General features: G+C 38.8%; 1 protein-coding gene across 8 annotated transcripts in view; it reads left to right on the top strand.

Annotated features, from left to right (window-relative positions):
* Nucleotides 1-26,712, top strand: part of PIGG (phosphatidylinositol glycan anchor biosynthesis class G (EMM blood group)) — a 74,652-nt gene that overhangs the window by 10,553 nt on the left and 37,387 nt on the right. For 7 of the 8 annotated variants that reach the window (XR_011091032.1, XM_068666084.1, XM_068666086.1 and 4 more), the window contains 4 exons: nt 3,512-3,729; nt 6,433-6,714; nt 15,605-16,062; nt 23,050-23,241. Coding sequence is in view for 7 of the 8 variants with exons in the window: in XM_068666084.1 (XP_068522185.1) it covers nt 3,512-3,729; nt 6,433-6,714; nt 15,605-16,062; nt 23,050-23,241 (1,150 nt within the window). In the remaining variant the exon portion in view is untranslated. Of the gene's footprint in view, nt 1-190; nt 860-3,511; nt 3,730-6,432; nt 6,715-15,604; nt 16,063-23,049; nt 23,242-26,712 lie in introns of those variants that run through there. The other variant, XM_068666091.1, reaches the window with a different exon arrangement.

Here is a 26,712-nt window from a genome sequence, read left to right on the forward strand (position 1 = left end):
TTTGAGTACAAGCTGGATGTTACTAAAATGAACGTCCACTTATTAGTTTGGAAGTAATACTGAACTTGCACTAGGAGTATGTATTGAGTGAAATAATTCGGTATTTCTGAGAGATTTATATACTGAAACTGGAGAACTCACTTCTACATGATACATTCTTTTTGTATATTTATCAGTGTTTTTTTTTTAGATGATTGATGCTGGTGATTGTAACTAAATGAAACTGTTATGAACCACATGCTTGGGAAGCAGAGCCATTTGCTGCGATAGCGTTGGAAGAAGGCTGAGGCAGAAAATGCTGGTATAATTCTGTGCAAGCAATCCATTCCTGTTGCTTTGGGAAACCTGTAGCAGGGCAAACTTGCTTTGGATTTGGCCTCAAGTTTATTCTGTGCATGCCATGCAAGGCTGACCTGCAAATGTTATCCACTGGTTACCAAAACATTTATTCAACAGTGCAGAGTCCATGTCCTGCCTGGTTTTATACTTACTGCATACAGATGTGCCATTGAAGACTTTGGAGTTCTCAGAGAAAAGTTCCCAGTCCTTCACTTCTTTCTACAAGTTTTTGGTATCATTCCCTTAATATATTTCAAAAATGTAAACACAGTTTGACTAAAACACTTACCTTTTGCCAACATGGATAGAATGTGTTTGGTGGGCAGTAGCATGGAGAGAGGTAAATGAGATGGGGGAAAAATGCTAACAGGAAGAAAGAGGGAGATGGGGCAAAAATCATGAAAAGGGATTGAAGCAGGAACAAGAGGTAGGAAGAATTTATTTAGATTTCAAAATACAACTTGAACAAGTTTCAATGTTCTGTGTAATAAAATAGCGTCACGTCAAATCTCAGTTTAATTAAAGCTCATTTTAGATGATCCTTTCTGGATTTCCTCAGAGGTATGAATATTTAACTTTTTTATTTGAAATAAGAATTATTTGAATTTCTTATACTGGATGAGGAACTTCCTAGGGAATCCACTGTTCAAGAGCAGTGAATGGTAGGAAAGTCTCAGTTGCACACTGGCAGCTGTGTCGATGCACAAGTGCTTGCTGGTGGTTGAATTGTACTCACCACCAATACCTGTAAGCCTCCTGCATAATAGGATCAGAGATCATCAGGCCCAGCTGCCTGACCAACAGGCATGGGGCTCCAACCACCTCGCTAGGAAGCCTGTTCCAGTGTCTGCTCACCCTCACGGTACAGAATTTCTTCCTAATGCCTGGTCTGAACCTCTCCTGACACAGCCAGTTTATCAACCAGCATAATGTGCACCTGTTCATCTCACCATAGAGCAGTCCGTCCAGAAGGATACTACCAAAAGCCACACTAAAACGTGTGTCAATATATTAGAAGTTGTGGAAGAGAAGATGACATTCTGAGTTAAACATTACTTTGTGAAATTCTCATGTTGATTCAGCCTGTAGCAGATCACTGTTTTGTAGTGATAAGAGACTTACAAACCTTAAACACAATTCCTTCATAACAAGAATTGTGAGCAGAAATGCTGCATTCACCTTCACTTACTTGAAGTAAAATGAAAAATGTGTCTGAATTTAATAATGTACATCTTGCTTTGCTGAAAAGGTCTCGCAAACAGCATAATGGTTTCTACCAAATCTGATCCATTGTTGATCTATCAGGAGTAAAAACTAGCTGTAATTTAAGTTTTTGTGACACCAAACTCATTTCAGTCATTGCTTTCACTCTTGGCTTCTGATACTACACAGCAAATCTTTTGCCCTACTTTTAGCTAAGAAGTTAAGAATTTTGAGATAAGAGGGTGATGTTTTTATATAACAATTTCCAAGTTGGCCATTTTACCCTTAAGTTATTAACTGTAGAGTGAAATGGCATGGAAATAATAAGTATCCTGTGTGGAGCTGTAATTTGGACTTAGTGATCCTTGTCCTTGATCCTCGGATCCCTTCCAACTTGGGATATTTTATTACAGTTATTGATGTAAAGGGAAACTAAACATTTACTTCTAGCAAAAAATGCAGACGCATGTGAATGCTCACACAGCATAATGTCCAGTAAAACAGAAGTTCCCTTTGTTGTTGATGGAGTTTATGTTGTGATTGCATACTCTACTCAGTGACTGATTTTTAAATACCACATGGCATATTGGAGTATGGGATGATGCACCTATAAAATGAAAAAGGAAAGCATGCTTTTAAGTGCTTTTAGAAACAATACTGCTGTCAACATTTACAATAAAACACAGCAACTGATGTAATTTGCTGTGTTGCTAATACATGCTCTTGAAATTAAACTTGTATGAAGTGAATAGAATACTCATCAAGTGGATGTACAACCCAAAATAATGATTTTGGCAGAATTTATTTATTTTTTTAACCTTTATGCTTATAAAGATAAATTATTCTATTATTTTTTTTTCCACAAATTGATGTCTCTTCTGTGTATGCCTGCACAATCTGGTTATTGTCATAGCTGAGTCAATCTTTTTGGGAAGTGAAAATGCTAAGGCTCATTCTTTTGTATGCTACAGCTTTTTGTGTTAATGTTTAGCTAAAGGGAAAGTTGACAAAATCAACATTAGAAGAGAAAAATTGTAGAGTCCTCTTCTGTATCCTTTGTATTGTCTTGTATCGTTGTCCCTCCAAACCCAACCTTTGTCATATATCAACCAGAACGTTTACTGTAAAGTAAGAGTTGTGTCGCCACTCCCCTCCACCTAACCCTCCCACTAGGTTTTTCTTGTGGTCAGAATTCCTTTAGATGTGGATAGGACATTATGAAATCACCTAACTGCAAGCCTCTTGCTTCTGTAGGTTGGTGGACATCAGGTTTTCTGTTTTTTTTTTTTTTTTTTTTTTTTTTAACCAGGTTTGACTGCAGTCAACCCTTCCCATGTAGCCAAAATACTGAATTTCACTGGAGAGCATTGCTTTGCACCAGCTCTGTAATCCAAATGCCTGAAGACAAACTGCGCACTTCAGCTGTTAACTTTTCTATTACTGTTTCAAAATTTGGCTTATTTTGTGTTTCTGTTGCTGTTACCACCTGATTCTCATTATCTTTGTAGCAAAATCAGGGTTCCTAATATGTTGTGTGTATGTCCTTTGATATTTTCTCCAGAGGTCAGCAGTTTGGTGATTTCCCACTTGGGTTGTGCAATACAGTCTGGATAATGAGTGGCTCCAGTGGGAAACATGCCTTTTTCAGGATCTAAAGCATTTGGATATGTTTGTTCTGGAAACCTTTTGTAAAAGTAAATGGCTATTTTAATACATTTGTCACATTTAGAGGCCTTGACATTCCATCTGATTAGGGATTAATTGGTTTTATTCTGAGTAACTGTCTCATTATGGCCTTGCTGCAGGAAGATAATGTAACTTTCTGTGTATGAAAGAAGTTTAAACTCCTGTAGCAAGTTTTCTTCAGATCATACAAGAATATACAAAAGTATGATTAGGTTTCCTATTATCCTCCTTTATTCATGGATCCTCTTACCTGTGTTTCTTTTTTTTCTTTTTTTCCCATTAGATCCTGGATATGAGCAATTTAAGATAGCAGAGAAGTCCCATGGTAACTGGATCAAACTGTACTTAGAGGGGAATAATTCAGAAATACTCATGAATCTTGGCAAAAAGGTCCTGAAGCAATATTTGGAGGCCCTGAAGACTTTGAGTGCTTCCCTAAGCAAACAAGTGGCACAATATGACATGTATTCGATGATGGTGGGGACTGTTATTGTTATGGAGGTATGAAAATACATCTTCCGGGGAAAGAAGCTAAGTGCAAGACATGAAGGTTTCTATTTTTTGACTACTTAGTGTATACTCTTCAGAGTTAACTCTTCTGCGGTTTGCTGATTGTATTAGAAGAATGAGCATAATATTCTTTTTAAAGAATAACTTAGCATTTAAAATTATTCAACAGAGCTTTTGATATAAGGTGGTTATGTTTTGGTGTAAATAGGTGCAGTAAATATGTAGATGTGCTACAACAACCTAAATTACTCCCGTATCAGTTATCTTCCTACTTTTTAAGGAGACTTCCTGCATTAAAGCAAAACCAGAAGGCATCTGCAAGTAAATTTCCGTTTTTTCCTCTTTATCTGACAATTACAGCTATTTAGAATAAGCAAGACCCTGTGTGGCTGGTTTTTTTTTTTTGTTTTTTTTTTTAACCGTTCCAAGAATTATTCTTTGTACTGATAGGCGTAGAGCCCCAGAATAGGTACTTGCTGAAAGGTGCTGGGTCACCATTCCGTATCACATGTAGGAATAAAGATAAGATATCCCACGTCTGGAATTTTAAGTGGTTATTTGCAATTGATATTTTGGGGAAATCTCAAGTGTTGGAAATATCAGATACCTTAGTGGTAATGCTTTGGGAAGAATGCTGAGGGGATACCATGCCTACACACTGAACTTTATATACAGAAATGTGCACCTACCTTTTAGGTAACATCACTGTCAACTTTTGTGAGAATAAGCATTGTTCCCTAGGATGGAAATGCCCACTACTGTCTTGATTTAGTCCTAGCCTGTGAGCAGTGCTGTCTACCTACAAGGCTATGTAATAGCTGTACCTGTGGTTCTGTTCAGTGTCTGGAATGGATCAGATGGGCAGCTCTTCTGTATTTGAGTCTCCTCAAGCCTTGTGGGCTGCATGCAAGGCCTCATCTTGTATGCCTTGTGCTCTGTGTACGGAACACACTGGAAATGGCTTTCTGATGGACTGCTTGGTGTGCTTTATCATTCTGCTGACCACTTCTCGGGAGTCAGTTCCGCAGTCCCTGTACGAGGCGAGATGGTAGGTTCTGCTACCAATCTACAGATAGCAAATCTGGAGATGGACAGTGCCCACAATAAAACTGAAGTGCTTATAGTCTTTTCTTGTTCCTTTTCTTTCGGAACCTAAGGATTCAAACTCCTGACAGTTTGTACCCAAAGCACTGGAATTCTTTTTTTTTTTTTTTTTGGGAATGCAGTTCCTGGTACTTACTTTTTCAACAAAACAGACCTCAGGTGTTTTAATCAATGGGCCTTTATCGATAGAAACATGCAGCTACTAATTAGCTATGAGTGTGGTAAGAGCTTGCACTAGTGTCACTAGAAGACAGTACAAAATGTCTGCATTTTTTTTTCCAAGTGTAACACTCAAGAAACTGCCTTGCTTTCTAAAATTGTTTAGTTTTATATGTATTTTCCACCTGCAAGCATAGAAAGAAAGGCAGGGAATCTCACAGGTGACTACAAGCTACGTGATTCTATAAACGCTGTTCATTCTGTGAGAATACCTCTGGAACATGAACTAATAACTGTATTTGTTCAGTGCGTTAAATTTAGATTTATAGGTAACTATGATTTGAGCATTTTAGTATCATGAATGCTTTGTTCTAAGTCCTGAGTTAAACAGTAAAAATGAGCCAGTATGGTAATGTGAAACCTCATGCTTTCATAACCAAGTGAGTTGTGGAAAGTACAATATGAATAAGAATGGACTGCTGCAATGCATTGCAATTAGTTTGATCTATTTTACTATATCTTACTGCATGGATGGGTAAGTTTTAGATACCGGTCTTCACAAGTTAAAGATTATAGGTTGGCAGTGCTCTGATATAACTGCTTTCTTAAAATTTGTTTTAATCATGCCCTACAACAAGCATACTGAGCTCTCTGTAGTCCATTTGTGTCTGTTGTAAAATGTCTTAGCGTGTGGCTGAATTTTTCTTTACTTGTCCATGGGTAGCAGAAATTACTCAAATTAATTCCACTGCTACAGTTACCTGAGAGGAAATCTGACATTCTGCCTCAACTGCGTGCAGATTATAGCAAAGCAGAAGTGAAGCTGGTAAATCAAGTAGGACAAGGAGAGGGACAAAAATAAATACCAGAATTTGTAAGCTTGAAAAGCAGCATATACTTCCGTGGTAGCATGAGAACTCTCCCTGGCTTAGGAAACTATTTAACTCAGCAAGAAATCTGTAACTCGTAAGGTAAATGGCCTTTGGTAGAACGCGCATTTAACTTTTTATTTACAACTTATAAATGAGTCAAATTTGTTTGTTTAGGAGCTATTTCAGTATTGAGAGTTAAAACAATTTTGTAGAGAGTTATTAAAACTCTTACAGTGAATCAAGATCAGGCAGGTGGTCAGTCAAAGCAGGTCAGGAGGCACGTGGTAATATATTAAACCCTGATAAATCATGCATCTGAGCCCTTAAATCAATAAATGAAAATACAATCTTTGTTTCTCCCCTTTATATGGTGATAACTTAGGCAAGTCAAACCATCCAGTATATTGTTGCACGGTGCTTTTTAGATCAAGTGATCATACTAGATCATAACAGAGTGACATGGATGGCACCAGCATGATTTTTGTGTGAATTCTCACTGCATGCTTTAGCTAATGCTGATTCTTTACATGTTAATTCTCTGTTTTATTTTTTTCCCTAGGTTCTGGTTCTGCTTTTGCTCAGCGTTCCAAAAGCTCTGAGCAGCCGGGCAGAATTTGAAGTGCCCCTCTCCCCTTCGCTCTTCTCTCTGCTCTTTTACTTGATGTGTCTGGTGCTGTGTGCGGTTCATGTCATTGTGTGCACATCAGCAGAAAGTTTATGCTATTTCTGCAGCATGTCCTGGTTAACAGCACTTGGAGTGATGATGCTGATTTCTGCACTCATGTGTGGTATTTTATCTGCCATTGGAAAGATCCTTGAGAATTCCAGACTTCCAGTGAAGGTGAGACCGTGCATTAGTTATGGTTCAAAATGTTTTGCTCTTCATGGCATGCTTTCTAATAAAGTTTTATGGAGGTTTTGTGTGTGTCCTTAAAGGAACTGTAATTTGTAATGTAATTAGTATAATTTAGTGTTGAAATGTGGTGTGTTCATTGTGGCACAATAACAGATTCCTGTAAAGAAAATCATAGGAGTGCTTATTTTCAAATTACTTTAAGAAATGTTCTAATTAGTGTACGTTATTTTACAGTTGAATTTATGAGGTCAGAAACAGTTCCGTGTACTAATTTTATGCTGTTACACAGTGATGTTTCACAGCTGCAATTAATGCAAGATGTATGATATTTTGCAATAACACTTTTTCAAGCTAAAAAGCAGACTTTTTGCCTTGCAGAGCTACGTAGTAACTGCTCTGCTCAACAGAATTGAGAAAAGTCACTACTGAGCAGAGGTTAACATTGCAGTCAGTGGAACTATATACTGGAATTCCTGAGCTTAACTATATTTAAATTATTTTGAGTAAGGCTGCTGATGTTTATTATTAAAGCTATACCAGTTATACTTTATCATTTTGTTTCTGTAGTTTTCTCAATTTGTGTCATTCCTTCCTGGAAATACTGTTTTTCTGAGAGAAGCCTTGTGCTAAAAGTAATACCATTTTCTCCCAAAGGCTGTTCCCCCCCATTTCAATTTTCCTTGGTGCAATTCATTCTAGTGTATTAAAAATGATTCAAAAAGGAGTTTGAATAGATCTTGTTGTTTCATACTTACATTTATTGGTAACATAAGATTTACATGTGTATGTTGATCACTTAGGCTAAAGCAGAGTAAAAAGTCAGCTATCACTTCTGCTTAATGATGTCAGGGAAAGAAGTTTCATCTCAACCATAACTGCTAGCAGAATAGGCTTTCTAAGTGTAGATCACAGTTTGCTTTTGGTACTGAAAATTTTTGTGTCAAACTAGGCGTAATGTTTTGTTACAAAACCTAATGGTGCTATTGTGGATTATTTTTAAGGGCAAATGAAAGAAGAAAGAAAAATTAATCAATGTGAAAGGACAGATCTGCTGAATTGTACAGTTTGTTAAAGCTAGTTAGTACTTAGGGATGCGTTGGTCTCTAAGTGGACTCAGTTCACTTCAGCCTTTTCTGAGTTGTACTACTTACAGCCTTTATTTGTTTCAGTGTAAACAAGGTAGAAATTCCTCTTTGTAGAAAGTAAAAGAATATGGCCTTGAAATCATAATTAATGATGCAGTGTTTTGAGTAGAATCTTAAGATTTACTTGCTATGCAAGTAAATAGCAACAAAGGAATACAGTAAACAAAGGAATATAGTACAAAAAATATTAAAGCAAATAGTAAATAAGCAATAGTAAAAAAAACAAACAAACAACAAAAAACAGTAAAGAACAAAAAAACAAGTAACTATGGGAAACAAGCTCATTTTTCATCTTAATACTTTTTTCTAATTTTAACAACAGTAAGTGATGATGATCTAGACCTACATCAGATTTACAGACAATTCTACTTCACTTGGGTTGCGAATGATGACAGTGGCTTTTAGCTTTGCCCTCTGGAATGATAGTCTCAGAGCAACTCGGTTTGTTTTTGACCTGAAATCTTCCTTACATGCCAAGAGATGAGTTAATGCTTTGTGACACCCACCACTGTAGGAGTAATGGGCATTAATGGGCACTTATCTTTAGTCTCATTAAAGATAAAAGACTAGCCTTCAAACATAAGTACTGCACTTCTGACTATTACACCTATCCATGAGGTCAGTCGAGAAAATGAGTAGATACTTTCCTTGCATGTCTAAGATCAGAGCTTGAAGCCTCTGTAGAACAGGAGGTGATGCAAAGCATCATGTTCCTGACTTTAAAGTGATAAGCTACGTGGAGGCTTGCTCTCTGCCTGTGCCTTCAGCACAGATGCCTGGAGACCTTCTGTCTTTTCTGATTTTTGTGCATATTCCTTCCTTCACACTCAGTGTACCCTTCCTTCATACTCAACATTACAGCGTGTGGGCTGGAAGTACCATGCAAAGTTGTTATAAACCAGCCACTGCTTAAGATGCGTTTCAAAGTTTTTGTTCAGTATTTCCTCAGGGAAAGCTTTTTAACTCTTTAATAGCAGGGCAGCTCCTGTCCCTTTGTCATTCTGTCATTTTGGTTCATTTTTTATTTATTTATTCATTGCTTGTGAGATGAAGCTGACCTTAAGGGTCAAGCACTCATGACCTGCAGACCTGACACCAGAGAGAGCCCTCCAGCTTCATGCTCCCAAATTTGGGTGCCAGAACTAGCAACACACTGAGCTGATCAAAGAAAGAGTATGTGAATATAGTGCAGATCTTTCACCTCTGTTGGTCTTTTGGTACCTGCTCTTGCCCAGGAAGCTTCAGGGAGCTCACTGAGTCCTCCTTTGAGTGGGCTTTGGTCCAGATTCTTTGGGTCTCCCCAAGTTGTGGTTGTGCTTCAGTAAATCAGGAGCAAAAGTTAGAGCTTCAGCCTTTTTTGCTCTCCCAGCATTAATTGTTGTTTGTTTTTGTTTGTTTGTTTGTTAAATTAAGAACAGGCTGTTACCATATATTATTTTACAGGTATGGGTCTGCCTTTTTTGTTTGGCCTGAGTCTAAGGGTTTCATTCCCACCTGTTCTTGGCACATTTACATCCTTGCTGGTGAGAGGCAGCTGCTGGTGTAAACAACTTCCTGCAGGTGGCTTATGTATTGCTAATACATCTACTCTAACAGTGATCACAGCAGCAATTGCAAAATGTCTCCTAGTGTTCAAAACTTGAGTTGGGTGAAATGGCTTTCCTTACGATATGAATTAATTGCTGCCTCCCTGATGGACACAGATAATTCGATCAAGGAAGACATTAAAAGCAGCACACACATAATCTATGCTGTTCCACTTTTAGAATCAGTCATTCTGAGGCACTTCCACAACCATGAACTGTTGGCTGTTTCTGATGATTCCACCTGGTCAGCTATGCCTAGGAAATGCAGTTGAGAGGACCTGTGAGAAGCCTTTCTCTCTCTCTTCTATCTCATTTTTTTTCCTTCCCTCCCCCCGCTTTTCCTGCACATTTGCCTTTGAGAACAAATTGAGCAAAAATAGACTGATTAGAAATGACATCCTATATAGAACTAGAGGGAATGGCCCCAAGTTGTGCCAGGGGAGGTTCAGGCTGGAAATGAGGAGACATTTCTGCTCAGAAAGAGCAGTCAGGCACGGGGACGGGTTGCCCAGGGAGGTGGTGGCATCACTGTCTCCAGGGGTGTTCAAGGACAGGTTGGACATGGTGCTTAGGGACATGGTTTAGTGGGTGACACTGGTGGTAGGGGGATGGTTGGGACATCTTGGAGGGCTTTTCCAACCCTAATAATTCTATGATCGTACCCAGTTTTATATATTTGTATATTTGTCTGCAGCATCCCACGTTCTGCTTACAAGAGACCACAGCAGTTAGAGCTTTCTCCCCATTTGATGTAGCACTATAAGCCCAGTTCCATGTTGCTTAAAGAAAGATGTTTCAGCAGCAACGTGTTGTTTTTTCCTCTTTGGTACCAGCAATTGAGACCCATCTGGAATGAAAGAAGTGGGGAAAAAAAAAATAATTATTTACACAGGCAGTAACACCTCTGTCATTTTATGGAAGTGAACAGATCGTGTCTCTTGGACACGACAATGCTTATTTTCATGTCACCTTGGAAAATATCTCCATTTGGCTGTAATGGGACAGTTATCAATTCAAGTATTTCCCGCTTGGACTGGAAAGAAGGGAGAATGTATGAAATTGGTGCATCATGAATCAGAAATATGTTCTGGAGCTTTAGCCAGCTGGGAGGTCAGGGCATACCAGCAGATGATCAGATCAGCTGCTTCAAGTTGGTAATACATGAACAAGGACGATTTCAGCAATGTTTCCAAGACCTTCACTCACCACCCCCTCCAAAAGTTGGGGTTGGTACAAGTGAAAAGTACTGGATTCTTGATTCTAGTGCTGTGTCTCTATTCCTGTACCTGAGGCAGATTTGAAGATGTGGAAAGCTGAAGTGTGTCTTACAAAGCAGACATGACTTTGTATCCAGACCTGTAGGAATCCATTTTCACCAAACCATCTTCATCCTACTCCATAAATGACTGGGTTGGCGGATCCATATCTCATCCTGTAGTCAAATAAGCTTTGCTGTTCCTGTTCAAGTTCCAGAGCAAGCCTGAAATATGCTGCACGTTTAGTTAGTGCCTCCATTCCTGACGTGTGTAAAAGCAGTGACCTGGACTGGATTTACATTTTTACCAGTCTAAGGGCTGTTGCAGAAGGATGTTGTGGCTTCTTGCAGGTATCTGCTTATGTGAAGATAGAGGCTGGGAAATGTGAAAGGGAGCAGAGAATGGTTTGGTGTTGCCTGCATTGTAGGTGTGAAAGATTATTTACTGGTAATTGAAGCACAAGCAGTAAAATATGCACACCGTTGTGTCCTCGACTCTATCCCCTTTTCCAGCAGAACATTTAGACTTCGGGGGAGAAGCTGATTGTATATACTCTGTTGATCTTAAAGTGCCTGCTGTTAAAATTAGGAGAGTTATTACACTAAAATATGTCTAAATCCAAGTGCCCATGACCAGTGCTTCTCCATAGTCTGCATATGTGCTCCACATCTGAAAGAGCTCCGAAATCCTGCTTTTCCGAAGAATCCTGAATCAGGGTTTTGCCAGTAAAAAAAATCTAAAAGCCTTCTCTAAGCTTAGGCTATATGATAAAATGCAGGTATTTTAAAAGTAATTAAGATAAGCTCTCCTTTTAATGACTTCAGAGCTTTTTTTTTTTTTCTTTAAATTGTTTCCGTTCACATCTAAAGATTTCTTTCAAGTGCTTCTCATTTGTAATGCTGTTTTTTTTTTTTTTTTTTCCTTCTACTGTGACTGTATATAGAAGCTGATTACCAAGTTCATGAATTTTCTGAAGACCAGTGCAGGCAGTGTTAGCATCTGCTTCCTGACTGTTATTTATAGGTTCTGATTACTATGTTTCTAGCAGCACCAGTCCCTTCTTTTAATGGCTCTTCAGGTTTTAAATAGTTCTGCAGCCCTTTATGATTTCCAGAAGATACTCAAAAATGTTAACTTCTGGTTCATAGCTTTGCTCTAATTGCATACCAGTTCTTAAGTACAGTATTTACTACTACAACTAGTTGCATTTTTTTTTTTCTGATAGAAATCAGAATCAATAGTTTTTTTGATAATAGAAGCTGTAAGCCAAATATTTTCAAATACAGTTTTTGAGAAGCTTCATTGTGCACAATTGTAGTGTAAATTGTAGTTAAAATCATAGAATCAAAGAATGGTTTGGGTTGGAAAAGACCCTAAAGACCATCTAATTCCAACCCTTCTGCCATGGGCAGGGACACCTCACACTAGACCAGGTTGATTGTATAATTCCTTTGGCACTAAATATGGATGATTAATTTTGGTGAAAAAGAGCTTCACTCTCAACTGGACAGAAGGCCCATAACTGGAATTGGGCTTGGAAGATAAGGTGCAGGATGTTTTATCTCAAAGTGAAGAAAATGTACATAGATTCTATTGTTTGTTTATTCGTAGCTGTGCAAACAAGTAAAAGATGTCAGAGATCTGGCAAGCAGATCTGTTTCTGTATTATGTAATTACTACTGCTTGTATATCAAATACTAAAGCTACCCTGGCATGGCAAATTAGAGGTTTAAATTTAAAGTCTGGCATATAAAAATTTCATAAACCAAAGATACTGTGCTAAATTTGTGTGTCAAGACAGAGGTGCAAGTCCTACCAAGTTTCTAGTACCTGGAGTGCGTACTGGGTTCTTGAGGACTGGAGGGTGTTCAGCAGCTAGGAAGTCAGAGCAGTGAATAGAGTAGGATCAACAGTTTTGTGCCTGTAAAACAGGTCTAAAAACTAAGAACAATCCAAGTAATCTAAGGTCAGGCTGCATAAAAAACTGTAATGATAACATTCCTAATATGGCACAGCTCATATGAGGGATTACCAGTAAATTTAGAAAACCTTGATGAAGCTATTTTCAGTATTTCTTAGACCATGAAGGCTCAGGAGATTATAATTTGCTGCATAATTTTTCATCTTGCATAGATTTGCTCGAGTGAATAACTCTGGTCTGAAATGTGGCTTATCGATAAATGCCATTGGACTTAACCCTGTGAAGTGAATGGAGGAGTAAATTTTGTTATCTTCATCGGAATTGTTAGTCAGACAAGCAGGCATGAAATATGAACTTCAAACACGGGGATGTTTCACACTAATGCCACCATTTTTAGGAGGTTGTTGCATGTTCCCTGTTGATTACACATCATTTTTTCTGTTAATGAACCTACTGTTCAGCCCAATGAAGTTATTTTCCTGTCGGTGCTGACAGCCAACTCATACAAGAGAGCAATGCTTATGTAGATTTTATGTCTCATAAAGGAGACAAATGGATTGTATTGAAGACATTTGAAGACATACAAGAAATTGTATTGTATTCTCATTTGTTGAGAATCTCACATTCCTTTATACTCTGCAAGCAGATGATGCTTATGCGCTCTGTCACCATTTAGTGTCAGCGAAAACCTTTAAGGTCAGCATTGGAGTTTAAGCTTTCCATAGTTCAGTGATTTACTTACTCTTCATGTCTTAGTCTTTGTGAATTTCATGGTCTTTAATCTCTGCACTGACTACAGTTCTACCTGGTCTTTTTGTTCCAAAATGTGGTTTATGGTTTCTGATTTGCAAAGCAGAGGACTAAACAAAAAGGAGTAATCTTATAGGGCACCAAAGAAATTTCAAATGTTAATCAGTTTAGATTGTGAGCTTGTGCTGTTTTTGAGATAATGACTATTCCTGTGATAAATTTGTAGTGTTTTTTTTTCTCTTCATTATAGTGATTGTAGCCTCTTTTTGTTGTTTGTCTGTTTAGTTTTGTTTCTTAAGTGCAGTGACTTTAGTGTATTTCTTCAACAGCACAATAAATGAAGGTGATATGAATAGGTGATAACTTTAATTATACCTTCTGCATTCAACCTCATATGTCTTAATTCAGTCTCAATTCTGCAAAAGTTGTTTTCCTCAAAGCAAAATCACGGTAGTGTTAACAAACACTCTGGGTCAGGTGTAGCTATTGTCCCCTTCATGTTGTATGTACGTGAATATTGAACACAAATACATGTGCTGCCCTCAGTCAGTCTTAAGAGCAAGTGAGGCTTCAGAATTGCGTCTGGATGTTCAGGGTTATCAGTATGTTTATATCCACTGTTGTGTTACTTGCTCCCAGATTAGTGAGTTTCTGTATTCTTCTAATATAAGCTATTGAAACAGTGCAGGAAGGTGAGTACTTTCCCAGCTGAGACTTTGAATTTTCCTATGGTTTTCCTCTTACTCATGCCTAGTTGGGCTTGGAATTTTCTGGCAAATTAAACGTAGACACTCATGACACAGTGAATTAAATTCAGCAAAGATACACGCACGGAGGTCCCTCCAGTCACTGTCCCTCTGACCTCCCTCTCCTGCAGCTGTATGCTCTCCAGACCCTCTTGCCCCTGACATGAGGCCCTCCAGCCTTATGGCCGCAGGCCTTGCTTGCCGTGAGACCTTGCAGCCCCCAGATGTGGGACAGGGAGTGAAGTGGCACAGAAAAACAGGGAGCAGGGGCTCTGACAAGCGAGGGTGGGCCACAGCGCTGAGGTGCAGGGCTGTCAGTGGGATCAGTGTGGTGGCTGGCGCCTGCCCTGCCGGTGTGTGGCCGGCCCCCTTTATCTTTCCTCCTCTCACCTTCCCCATCCTGCCAGCCTGCTCCTCTGCAGCCCCTCTCCCCCAGCTCTGTCATTTCCCTGAAGTGTTCCTTAATCAGTCTGCATAGCTCCACAGACCCCCTCACACTGGTAATACCGATGCTGCCATTTTCCCTTATCTGTTACAAAGTCCAGGCCGATGCTCTTCAGATGTATGCCTGTGGTTTCTTAATGGCCCACCAATTAACGGCTGAGAAGTTTTGGTCCTCTTCACTGTCTCCTTTAGTGCTTACTAATCAGGGGCCTATCTCTGTGTGTTTTCTTTATGGCTTTCCCTGTTACTTCCCCTTCCCCATGAGGAGAAAAGCTCCTTGACCCGATAACCAATGAACCAGACGGTCCCACCTTCCCCATACCCTCACACTCTCTTTTTAGCCGTGCCATGACGATGGAGCACTTTGAGTAGCTGCTGTGAGCAAGAAATCGAACTAATGGAGGCATCAGACAACGAATTTTGTGGCTTTAGATAGACTCAGCATGTGGAGTAAATAATAGGTGGATAAGATTCATAAAGGATTTTGTGCTGACAGACACAGTTCAAGCTAAGCAAGGACAGGAGGCACAGCAGAATGTCTGCAAGTAACTTCTGTTAATTTGAGTAATGAAGGCTGTCACTGTACTGAGTTGCGGACAGTACAGATTTAACCTATTAGAAAAGTACCTATTATTTGTATTGCAATTTTGATTTCTGAAAGATTTCTTTCTTTTTTTTTTTTTTTTTTTTTTTACTTCTACAAATATGCAGCAAGGAGAGAGCTTGTTTCAGACCTTTTGTCACAGGGTGGTAGGGGATTTGAATCTGTTCAGCTGAGATTATGCATGAAGTTTCTTACCTTAAACAGAATGTCATTCTAAACAGTATGATTATGCTGCAACGCTAACTAAATAGGCTACCATAAAATGAACCTTTCAGAAATTCGCAGGATTTGTCAAGGTGGAAATAACTTGTCTTGCTGTTTATTTTGTTTCCTGAGAGGAAATTGCCGTAAGCACATTTTGAATGCTTAAACAAGTGAAGTTTTTATACAACTTTCACCACTGTTCTGTGTTCTTGTTTGCAGAATCCAGTTGTGTCCAGTTCCAGCTGGTCAGAAGTAGATGTGCTGATGCTGGCTGGAACAATTGGCCATGTTTTGAGTTTGGGGGCAAGCAGTTTTATAGAAGAGGAACATCAAACCTGGTATTTTCTTATCAATACTCTCTGTTTGGCACTGTGTCAGGAACTTTGTAGAAACCATTTTCTTCTGAAAGAATGTGACCCTCAGCATGGCATCAGTTTGAAACAAAATTTTGATGGTATCGGGGAAGCCTCTGATTGCAAGAGTATAGATGTACCAGCATCAGGTAATTCAAAACTGGACAAGGTTGCATCTTCAGCTGAATTCATTAAGGGATCAGATAAATGGATAAGCTTAGCGAGTCCATGGATCATTCTCATTTGCTGTCGATTACTTCGATCCTTGAATCAGACAGGAGTCCAATGGGCTCATCGGCCAGACTTTGGGCACTGGCTGACAAGGTGGGTATCTGATTTATTATCATACTTACTGTCTTATTATTTATACATTAATGTATGTTTTGCTTGGTGAAATATGTGTACATTTCTATACACTCTCTATACAGAAAGTGCTGTAAGCATGCAAATGGCATAAACAGTGAAACAACATAAGGAATTTTTCAGAGCTGCTTCATGTGAGTGTAATTCCTTGTGTACTATCAATAGATTATAATCTTAGCCCTGCACCATGACTTATCTAATTAATGTCAATTATACACGTTAGGTTTATCACAGGCAAAAAGTAAATATTTTCCTTGTGTAAGTCAACAGTGGCTGGTTTGGGAAAATAAAAATCACTTAACAGAATTAAACCATTAATCCTAAAACAGAAGGTTCTGCTCAATTCCAGACTTTATGAAGTTGTTGGAGAAGGTGCTGCACATAAAGTTCTTCCTTGTCTGTCACAATCATTTCATGTGTGGGTGGAAAACTGAAGGAATTTTTCAAATGTAGTATGATAAACAGAGAAAGGGAATTTCTTACAACTTGAAGTACACCAAGAAAGGCTTTTACTCTTACTGCCTTTTAGTATTGTGAAAAACTAGAGACATTGTTCAGTGATAAAAAGTACTTAATATTTGAACTGTTTTCTGTATGTCAGCTGGTGGATGGAGAAGCAACACCTTGCAACTGACTAGTCAGTGTTTTACAGACAGCAGATGGGGAGGCTTTGCTGTGTAAGATAAAGATCCTTCTTGCCAGGATCTTACAACATGTTGATGAAATGTCATTCATCATTCATTAATAGCGACATGAGTAAATGAACTAATATGAGACTAGTTACATATTGGCAGCCTCACAGATAAAATGCTAATTGCTGTGACAGGCATGAGTGCTGAGAGACATGACTTATGAGGAAGCTTACTGCATTACAGTAGTTGCCCTATGCCAGGGCTTTCACCATGCTACCCTCGTGTGATGAGGTGAGGGATTGAGGATGGAATGTCATATTCCCAGTCCTGAGTCCACAGCACAGAGAACTCCATAATGAGCTAAGCCAGTGTGTGACCAGTCAGTCCTATTGTAAATACAGCATTAGCTGTGATTTGTTGTGACTGGGAGGATTTTTTAAAAGATGAATCAACATTTTCCAAAGATTTATTTGCCCAATAACTTCCTGGGCCAGACATCTTCAGACTGGCAGCCCTTTTCTTGGACTGTACGCATACCACAGTGCTATGGAAGAAGAACTTGATATTCTTGCAGCTGAAAAGCTGCATTTGTCTTCCTTGAATGTATTGATCTGTTCTCTTGTGCTTTTGCTGGGCACCACTAAGACATGCCTGGAGTCATCTTCTAGCACCCTTTAACCCCTGTTGGGTTTGGTGAGGTCTATGCTGAGCCTTCTCTTCTTGATGCTTAACAGTCTCAGTGTTTTCAGCTTTCATTTTTATTGTCCTTTACTGCATATGTCTTTCTTTGTACTGGGAAGCCCAGAACTGGATGCAGGACTGAACGGAGAGGAAGAAATGCCTTGCTCGACCTGCTGGTAATAGTTTTCCTAATTCAGCCCCAAATGCTGAATACAGTCTTTGTTGCAAGGCCTCAACTTGGTGTCCACCACAGTGCTCAGAGCCATCTCTGAAAATATGCTGTATGCCTGGTCAGCCCCCAGCCCATCCTGCTCTGTGCACTTCTTCCATCTGAAGCACAGGATTTGGCATTTGCCTTTGCTGAACTCCATGGATTTGTTGTCAGGCCATTTCTGCAGCGTGTTGAGTCCGCCCTGAGTGACAGCACACCCATCTTGTGGTATCCCAGCAGCTCCTCCCGTTTTGCATTGTGTGCAGACTTGCTGGTCTGTCCTGTCATGCAGCTCACTAATGACTTTGTGGTACTGATCAGAAGAAGCCTGTGAGCTGGGCAGCTGAGCCAGTTTTCAGTCCACCTCTCTGTCCACTTATCTCAACCCTACTGCATCAGTTTCCTGTGAGGGTGTTGCAGGAGACTTAAAAGCCTCGATAAAGCTGAGATAAACACCACTGCCTGTGCTCCACTCTTCCACCGAGCTCGTCATCTCCTCACAGAATTCTCTCAGGTTGATTAAGTATTAACTTGCCTTTCATAAAGCCAGAACAATCCTTTTATTAAAGCTGTTTGCCTCCCCCATCAGAAAAGCTGAAGTACTGGCAGCTAGATATCAAATCTGAAACTTCAGAATGTCACTGGTGAACTGCTCTCTGTGTTTCCCTCCTAATCATACATGTATATTCAAATCGGGTGTATTTGCTTGGATCTTAAAGCAAATAGAAGAGGAAAGGTCCTGCAGCTATAGTCCTAGGCTACGATTGCTTGTTTGGCAGTAGTGGTATATTAAAGAGCCCTTTCCTTACCGTGCAAGGTACCTACTGCCATGCTGTTCCCATCACAGACCCTTTATTTTACCAGCACAGTTACTTTGTCAGTGTGGTGAACTGATATGGCTGGAAAAATAACCAAATCTGGTGTAGGAAGCTCTTGTCTTTCAGATGGATCACGTCCCACTCTGATTTACCATGCAGCTTAACAGGCACGTGTTCTGGCACAGTACATAGGCTGGCTTAGTAACAGGATTGCAAGAATGGGCGAGTGTGCAAGCCAGCGCTGCTGCTGTTGAAATTCACGTCGAAGCAAAATAAGTATGTGCATCTTCTGAACTGATGCAGGCATAAGCACCTTTTTTTTTCTTTCTGTCATTGTCAAAAACTGTTTAAAAAGACCTACTTGCCTGTCAAATGTGGATGGGAAAGAATTAATGATTTTTCAAAATTCTACTTTTTTGGGATTTAAAAAAAAAAGTTTTGGAAAAGTCCAGAGTGCAATACCATGGCAGGCTAAGATGATGTGTAATTGGGGCTGTCACAGCTCTGCCTTTTTCTTTTCAGAAAGCCACTTCTGCAGCGTTCAGAAAGCTCAAAAAAGAGCAGAACCCTGGCATAGGTTGGCTCAGGATGCTGTGAACCCAAATCCTGACTTAAATCACAGGAGCAGCTTTTAGCCTAACAGGAAAATACAGGATATGTCACCATGGTGACATGTATTTCAGTTGCTTTATATGGTTAAAAGTTTACATTAATAGCAGCATTTTAAGTGCACAGTTTTTGGACTTGAGTGATAGGATGTAGGTGGGGTAAATCCTTTCTTGGGTCTGAAAGTGGTCCATAGGATGAGCTTTGGAAAGATTAGTCAATGAATCAAATAAATCTTCGTGCATCCTCTGGATGTTTGTGGGGGTCCAAACTCCTATTGGGTGAGCATGCTTACGTTTTTTCTTGTTTGGAGGTTTTAACTTCTTTGTTGCTTCTCCTTCACAAGAGAACAGTATGGTAGAGGTGTCTGTTTCCCTAATGTTTTGATCAGGATTCAGATGATGTGTTTTCCTTATAGCATAAATTAAAAGTTGGTGATAAGCTGAGTTGCATAAAGCACTTATTCCTCCTCCCAAAATGCACTGCGAGCCTGGAAGGTTGATTGTCATTCTATTTTTAGTATGCGTTCAATTTGCATAGTTATGTCTTAATAGCACATTTTCTAGTAATAAGAAATTAGAACCTTACTCAGATCATGTGTATCTTGTTAGTTTGAGTTAAAGCTGCTCAGGCTTTTTCTAGCCAGGATTCTATTATTTTGTGTTTTTAAGATAAGCTGATGAACAGTCTTCCTTTTTTTTCCTTTTATTGACTCTTTACATACCTGTAGTGATGCTCAGACCAACATTTTGCATACCTGGACAGTGCTTAAGTGGCTGAGCATTCATGTGAGGGAAAGGGATTATTGCACAGGTTTGTGCATGGAGAAATGTGAGAAGCAAAACACAGAAATTCAGTTTACTTATAGCATGTTGAGTTATTACCATTATTATTTATTTATTATTTTATTAGGGATCCATTCAACAGTGCTGAAATTAGGGAATTGTTCTGTTATTTGCAGAGAGACTCTGCAAAAGCTGCTGCAAAGAAAAGACATGCTTCAATGAGAAAATGCACAATAGGAAAAAAGGCAGTAGATGAAGCAGAAGAGAACATTCAATCCCTAACAATTCCCTTGCCAGAAGTAAGGTTTTCTTTTTAATTACTTGGTATTCAGATAGTTTTGTTCAGGTGTTCAATCCTGGTAAGAGCTCATACTTGGAAGTTGTCAGATGCTGCATGCCTCCCTGTAGAAAGGGTGAAGGTGTTAGCTGGAGCACCAGCTTACAGAGAAGTTTCCAGAAGCACAACAGCAGGGGAAAAGGATTGTTTTCTTTCAGTAATGTACTTAACTCCCCCAACTAGTGCCACCCCCTAAAAACTAGCATGCAGTGTGTATCCTGTATATTCTGTTGTATGCTAGTAGTAAGAAAGAAAAAAATAATAAAAAGGCTTTATCCACCTAAAATGTGATTCTGCACACATTTATAACTCCTTTCACTCCACTAGCATTAGCAGGAGTGAGGTGAGGTTGAACCAGTGGAAGGAAATGTCTTCAATCTTTATTCTGATACCAGAAATATGAAAGTGTAGACCACCAGCTGTTACAGTAAGAGCATAAAATACAAAGTTTTTTCTTTCTTTCCCTTTTCTTTCCCTGCCCACCCCAACCCATGTTCTCAGGTCGTTTCTCATGGAACTCTTGGTACTTCAATGTCCATTGTGTGGCTTAGGCAAACACCACTACATTTCATCTAGGATAACAGTAGCATGTTCCTGGTTGATTTTCTGTGTGGGATATCAAAATCATGTAGAAGTTTGCTAAATGGGTGAACGCTGTGTTGAACAACAACAGTCCTGTTTCTATCTGCATGCTAATTTAATATACACTTGCTGCTTTACTGTAAGTACTGTGGTTGGAAGACCTGGAATCTGTAGGTGGTTTATGCTGACCTGACTTTGCTTGCTATAAATCCTTTTTATTTGTTCCTTCAGCAAGCTCTTTGAAACACTGGAGTAATATTTTTGTTGTTGTTATTTTTTTGCAACAAATTTACTTGGTTCAAAAAATTCCTAACCTAAAGTAAGAGAAGATTATCAGAAAACATGGACAAAGGCTGGATATAAACCCCGATGCTAGCAGTCAAGAATATGCCATTTGTGACTGGTGTGCGCGTATCTTTGAACATACCCTAGCCTTCCATTGGGCCTTCTACGAGGATTTTTCTTTGTTTTTTTTTGAGGGATAGAGTATGATTTCAAGTGTTCACTGTAGGAAATTGCAGGTGTTATTGAATGTCTTGCTTGATATAGCACCGGTTATTAATTCTTTCAGGTAAGAGTGCTTTTTTTTTTTGTGCGTGTGTGTTACTATGTTAGATTTACCTTCAAGGGTCTCTTAACAGAAGTGCATTGATAAAGAGATGAAGACTAAGTTGATGGTGATGTGCTGTTGTTTATATCTGATTTATCTCACTCTCACACAATGAATAACTAAGGAGAACATATCCTGAAAGCTTTTAAAATTTACCACAAGTGTTCATTTGAAAGATGCAGTGGCTACTAAATCAGTTCTTTATGTATAGATCATAAGAAATTACGCATTCACGATGATCACAGGTTTCTGCAGCAGTCCATTCATTCCTTCTGTTATTTCTTCCTATAGAAGAAGGATACTACCAAGGAGCAACATTAAGAGCACAGTATATGTTCTGTAGTGTTCTGTTTCTCCCTTTTCTCTACTGTCCTGCAGAGAGCAGTACATCCCCTGGGAGTCCTTCTAAGTCATATGAGATGTTTGACTGAGTCCTGCATGGAGGACTAACAGGGCAATTTTTCTGCCCCTTATTCTTTCCTCTGTGACTTTTTCATGCAACAGCTGATAAAGCTATTGGTCAAAACACACCCCATAAAGCATGTACCAGCACACAGGAAAGTAAACCTGTTTCAAGTACTGTAATTTTGATTAAATCAAAGATAAAACTGGAATTTCATAAATGTGATCAGAGTTAATGCAGATAATAGCACAGGCTCAGTATTGGTCTGCTGAAGTTGATCATCTTTTATCATGGCATTTTGAAGTGTGGAAGACAGAGATGGAGCACTTAGTTCTAATGCTCTAAATGATGTTCTTAGCAGAAGGTAAATTAATAAAATTAGTGTTTCTGGGTCATTTGGATACTGGGAATATTCGCAGTAGGCAAATTTTAGCAACTTTTGGATTATAAGGGGTTTTCTGAAATTACTTAGCTAACTATAGTAGGGATTAAGTGCAGATCTTTACCTGACCCCCTTAAATTTTGCAGTACTAAGCGATACCACTGTAGATTTAAATATACAGCTTTTGGCAACATGCTTAATGAAATGCTCTTGGTTCTGTAATGAGTGTTATATACATAGAATGAGGAGGAGCAAACAAACTGTATCTGTACTCTTGGCCATGATGCAAATTCTCAGTTTCTATCCCTTGAACGTATTGGTTCACTACAAGGTGATATTGTATATAAAAATAATAATAATATAATGCTAATGTATTTATCTGTGTATATGTTTTAAGCTATATAAGTACATTTCTGGTCATTATGCCTAGGCAGTATTTTGCACGTCAAAAATTAAATAAATCAAATACATATGCAGTTACTTAAAAAGGGAAAGTAGTTCTAATTCAAAATGTTCATAATGCAAAAATCTTCTATGCCTTTTCCTAGAAAATGAAATCATATGCTATAAGCAAAATATGGTTTTTCAAAATGCGTAAGTAACAAAATCCTAGTTTAAAAGCCTTAGACCTTTGTCCTTTATGCAATAAGCAGCTCAGTTTTTATATAATTAAGAGAATAGCTATCATATGGTAGAACACATAAATAGAACCTCAATAACAAAAATTTTTTGAAACTACTAAAATATTTTGCCCTATCTCTTGGAAAGGTTATAAAAGGTGTCAGTGCAATGATTAATTTGGAAATACAGTGCTTTAGCTAAGGCTTTGTCAAATGTGTTTATCAGTAATTGCAGTAGTTTAAAGTTTTTTTGTTTGTCTGTTTTTTTTTTTCCTTTCTAGTTCTGAACATAAGTCTGAACTCTCCTTCTTGGCTGCAGTTTCCCTAGTTATGATCTTCTTACTGGTTCAAAGAAGATGCTCCCTGGTTTCAAAAATTGCTATGGCACTTGGGCTCCTGGGAGTCTACAGTTACCGGGCAGCCATTGGAAATGTTGTATTTCCATGGCAACATGACAGCAAAGATATTTCAAAGTAAGTTAATCAACAGATATGTAAATCTATTTCTAGAAAGGTGTTAACACTTTCAATATCAGGGAATAGGGTGAAAAAGGATGTTATGTCTAGGCTGGGATCAGATTCTTATGAATAAAACTCTATTTTGTAGATGGTAGGCACTCAGTTTTTATGGATTGTGCATAATTTTGAATCTCATGAAGTGTCATGCAACTGTCAGATTAGAAATCTGTCAGATAAGGACTAATCTGAAGAAAATCCAGTAGTCATTGTTAGTATTTTTACTATAAAGAAACTCCAAAAACACCGTCTCCTCTTGTTTTAGGTGGATTTGCCACATTTAGCAGAGAGTATGCAAAACTCATTTAGCTATTTCGTAGCTTTGAAAAATACTTATACAGTAATTGGGAGAGTTAGTTTTCTGTATCTTCCTTTTGGAGTTAGTTGAGTGTTGTGTAGTGTACGGCTTTTCAAGATGTAACAAAATCCTTCATAAGACCCAGGCTGTGCTGCACAATGTATACTGAGGATTTTTATGTGGATGGTAGATTTCTTACAGAAGTAGTTGCTGTAGCTGTGAGGAATCTATTAGCATTTTTAGCAGTGACTACTTTTGGAACATAGCTAAGTGGCTTTAGTTTTCTCATGATACTTCTTCTCATTGCATTGTACCTGGCTCTGCAAGCTTCAAATTTTCTGATATGTCAAAGCTGTGGGAAACTTCCAGAATTAGGTAGAACATTCAGTGAGGAGGAGAAGGAATAATAGAAGTCATAGAACAGTTCTCTTATGGATGGAATTAAAGTTTCTCTCACACTCATTTTGAGTTTGATAGGTGGTTTCTTTTGGAGCTTCTTAACTGGGGACCAGAGTTTCACAAGATATGAAAAAGACTTGCAGGAAAAGATCTTAGGACATACAGAAGATCAGATTTCCTGACAAGATACTTTTATAAACTATATTTATGTGTGTATACAGCCAGATGTATTTACATATGTCCCATCTTTCCAAATATTGAAAATAATTCTAGTTCTATCCCAGTGTTAGCATTGTGTGTTGTTTCTGCTGGATGCAAAAGTAATGGTAATCTCTTCTTAGAAATCTTCTCTGCAAGATTTGGCTCTGTGTTTGAAAATGTTTCTGGAAGCATGTCTGATTTCTGGGTGCAACCTCTGGTTTTGTTTGTGTTTTAGTAAAGTCTTTGGGGAAGAATAATATCCTTGTAATAAAAGAAAAAAAACCTAGAGCGTGGGACAGAACATTAAGTATAGCAATTGAGCTACAAATGAAATGCAATTAGAGAAATAAGTGGAGTATTTAAGACAAAAGCCTTTATTGAAAACTTATTCATTCTGTAGTCAGTGTATTGATTTTAATTACAGGAAGAAAGATAAAGGGCTTTTTTATTATTTCACCTTAATAAATGGTGAATATGATTATTTGCTTAAATTATGTCAGACGTTTATATATCTATGATTATACAGTTATTTGAAAGTTACTCTCAAAATTCTTGAAACAAAGTGTTATGAAACAAGCTTTATTGTCAAGTACAGTGGTCTTATACTTAAAGCTCAGCTTGAAATTAAGTGGCTGTTTATCTGGGAGCAATTAAAATACATTTTTTTAATTGAAATATCTTTGTGCTTATGTGCGTGAGTACAGATACCCTCCAAGACTCCAGACACTTGTCACATATGGCTTAAGAAGTAGAACTGGATATTCCAAGAGGCTAAGTGCCACATGATTGTATGAAAAATTGGCCAAGTGTTGTGGCACTCACTGTGCAACCTTGGCATTACTAAAGACACTTCACATTTTTGTATTTTTGTATACTAACTGGTGCATTTTGTGCACTTTTAAGCAGCCTGAAAAATCCTCCGTGTGTGCTTTTATTAATACTTGATGTGCCCTACCCAGTGAGTTATACTCTTTAGACCCACAGCATAAACTGTTGAATAAAAGCTGACAGGGCTAGCAAAATCAGGTTTTTGCCTCTGCGGATGGCATGTGTTCTGTGCCCGGCGTAAGAATTGCGTGTTGGGCTTTTCCTGTTCTTCAACAAGAAAGATCCAACATCAAATGGATTAATTAAGTAGCTGTTTTAATTAGTCAGACTAAAAAGTGGAATGTAGATAGCAAGCCTGAGGTCTCTTCAGGTGTTGGGAACGCTTCTTTCATGGAGCAGCAGAATTTTCACATGGTACGCCATGCAGGTCCCATCTCCTCCCATTCCGTGGTGCCGTTTATCTTGCATAAAATAACAAAACCTGTGTCACCTCCTGACAGGCTGGAGTGTTGTCACTTCTAACACCCAGCAGCACACAGCACAGGGATCCCAGTCCCTTACAGCAGCAACTCCTGCTAACATAGGGGCTTCTTAAACCCAAAGTAAAAGGCCTAATAGAGTAGGCAGGGTTTGTCCAAAATGACTAACTCTTCAAACACAGTGTCTTCAGCAAGGATCTCAGTACAGCATGCCAAAAAGGAGGGTAGATAAGTCAGCAGATTTCAGATGTTAGTTGATGTGTCAGTATAGTGGTTCTAGCTCACCATGATTAGATGGCTGAAGTGATAAAGGGTAAAGTCTACTTAAAATGCCATCATGAATGAAACCAGGACTGTCCTTTATATGTGGCTGGAGGTATCTTTAGCATTTTCATGATGTAAAGTGGAGCTAGATCCAGGTGCAAAGTACAGGTGCCTTTGTCTAAGACAAAAAAAAAAATGCTGTACATAGCTACCACATGAGCGATGCTTATTTATTTAAGACAGAGAATCTGCTCTGAAACTCTCCCTCTCCCCTTTGCTGAAAACAAGTGTTATCTCTGAATGTGACAGCTGTTGGGAGGTGGATGAGAAGACAAAATTGAAGAGTGTCCCTTCCTCTGTGGCTCTCACTAAAATAACCTCTAAATTAAAAAATGCAAGGAAGTAATTTGGCCTTCAGTTTTTCTGAGCTCTTTTATGTAATGATAGTTTGTGCTGTTAACAAGATGAGGATATACCGTGCTGACACAAACAAAGTAAGTGCTTTTGCCGAGAAACTTTTTTAGTTTGAATTTCTATGAACCCATTAATCTCAGTTATCACTTAACTGTTTTAATAATGATGAGTATCCAAAGCGGTTTCCTAAAATTTTACTTCTAAGTTCACAGAACCATAGAATAGTTTGGGTTGGAAGGGACCTTACGGGCCATCTAATTCGACCACCCCCGCAAGGGCAAGGACACCTCCCACCAGCCCAGGCTGCCCAAAGCCCCATCCAGCCTGGCCTTGAGCACCTCCAGGGATGGGGCATCCACAGCTTCTCTGGGCAGCCTGTGCCAGGGCCTCACCGCCCTCACAATAAAGAATTTCTTCCTTATGTTTAATCTGAATCTGCAACTGTTACCCCTTGTCCTATTGCTGTATTTCCTGATAGTCTCTCTCCGACATTGCATGAATGTATTTGAATACTTATTGGTAATAATTACATCTGAATTACTAGAG

Source organism: Anas acuta, chromosome Z, assembly GCF_963932015.1.
Source record: "Anas acuta chromosome Z, bAnaAcu1.1, whole genome shotgun sequence".
NCBI lineage: Eukaryota > Metazoa > Chordata > Aves > Anseriformes > Anatidae > Anas > Anas acuta.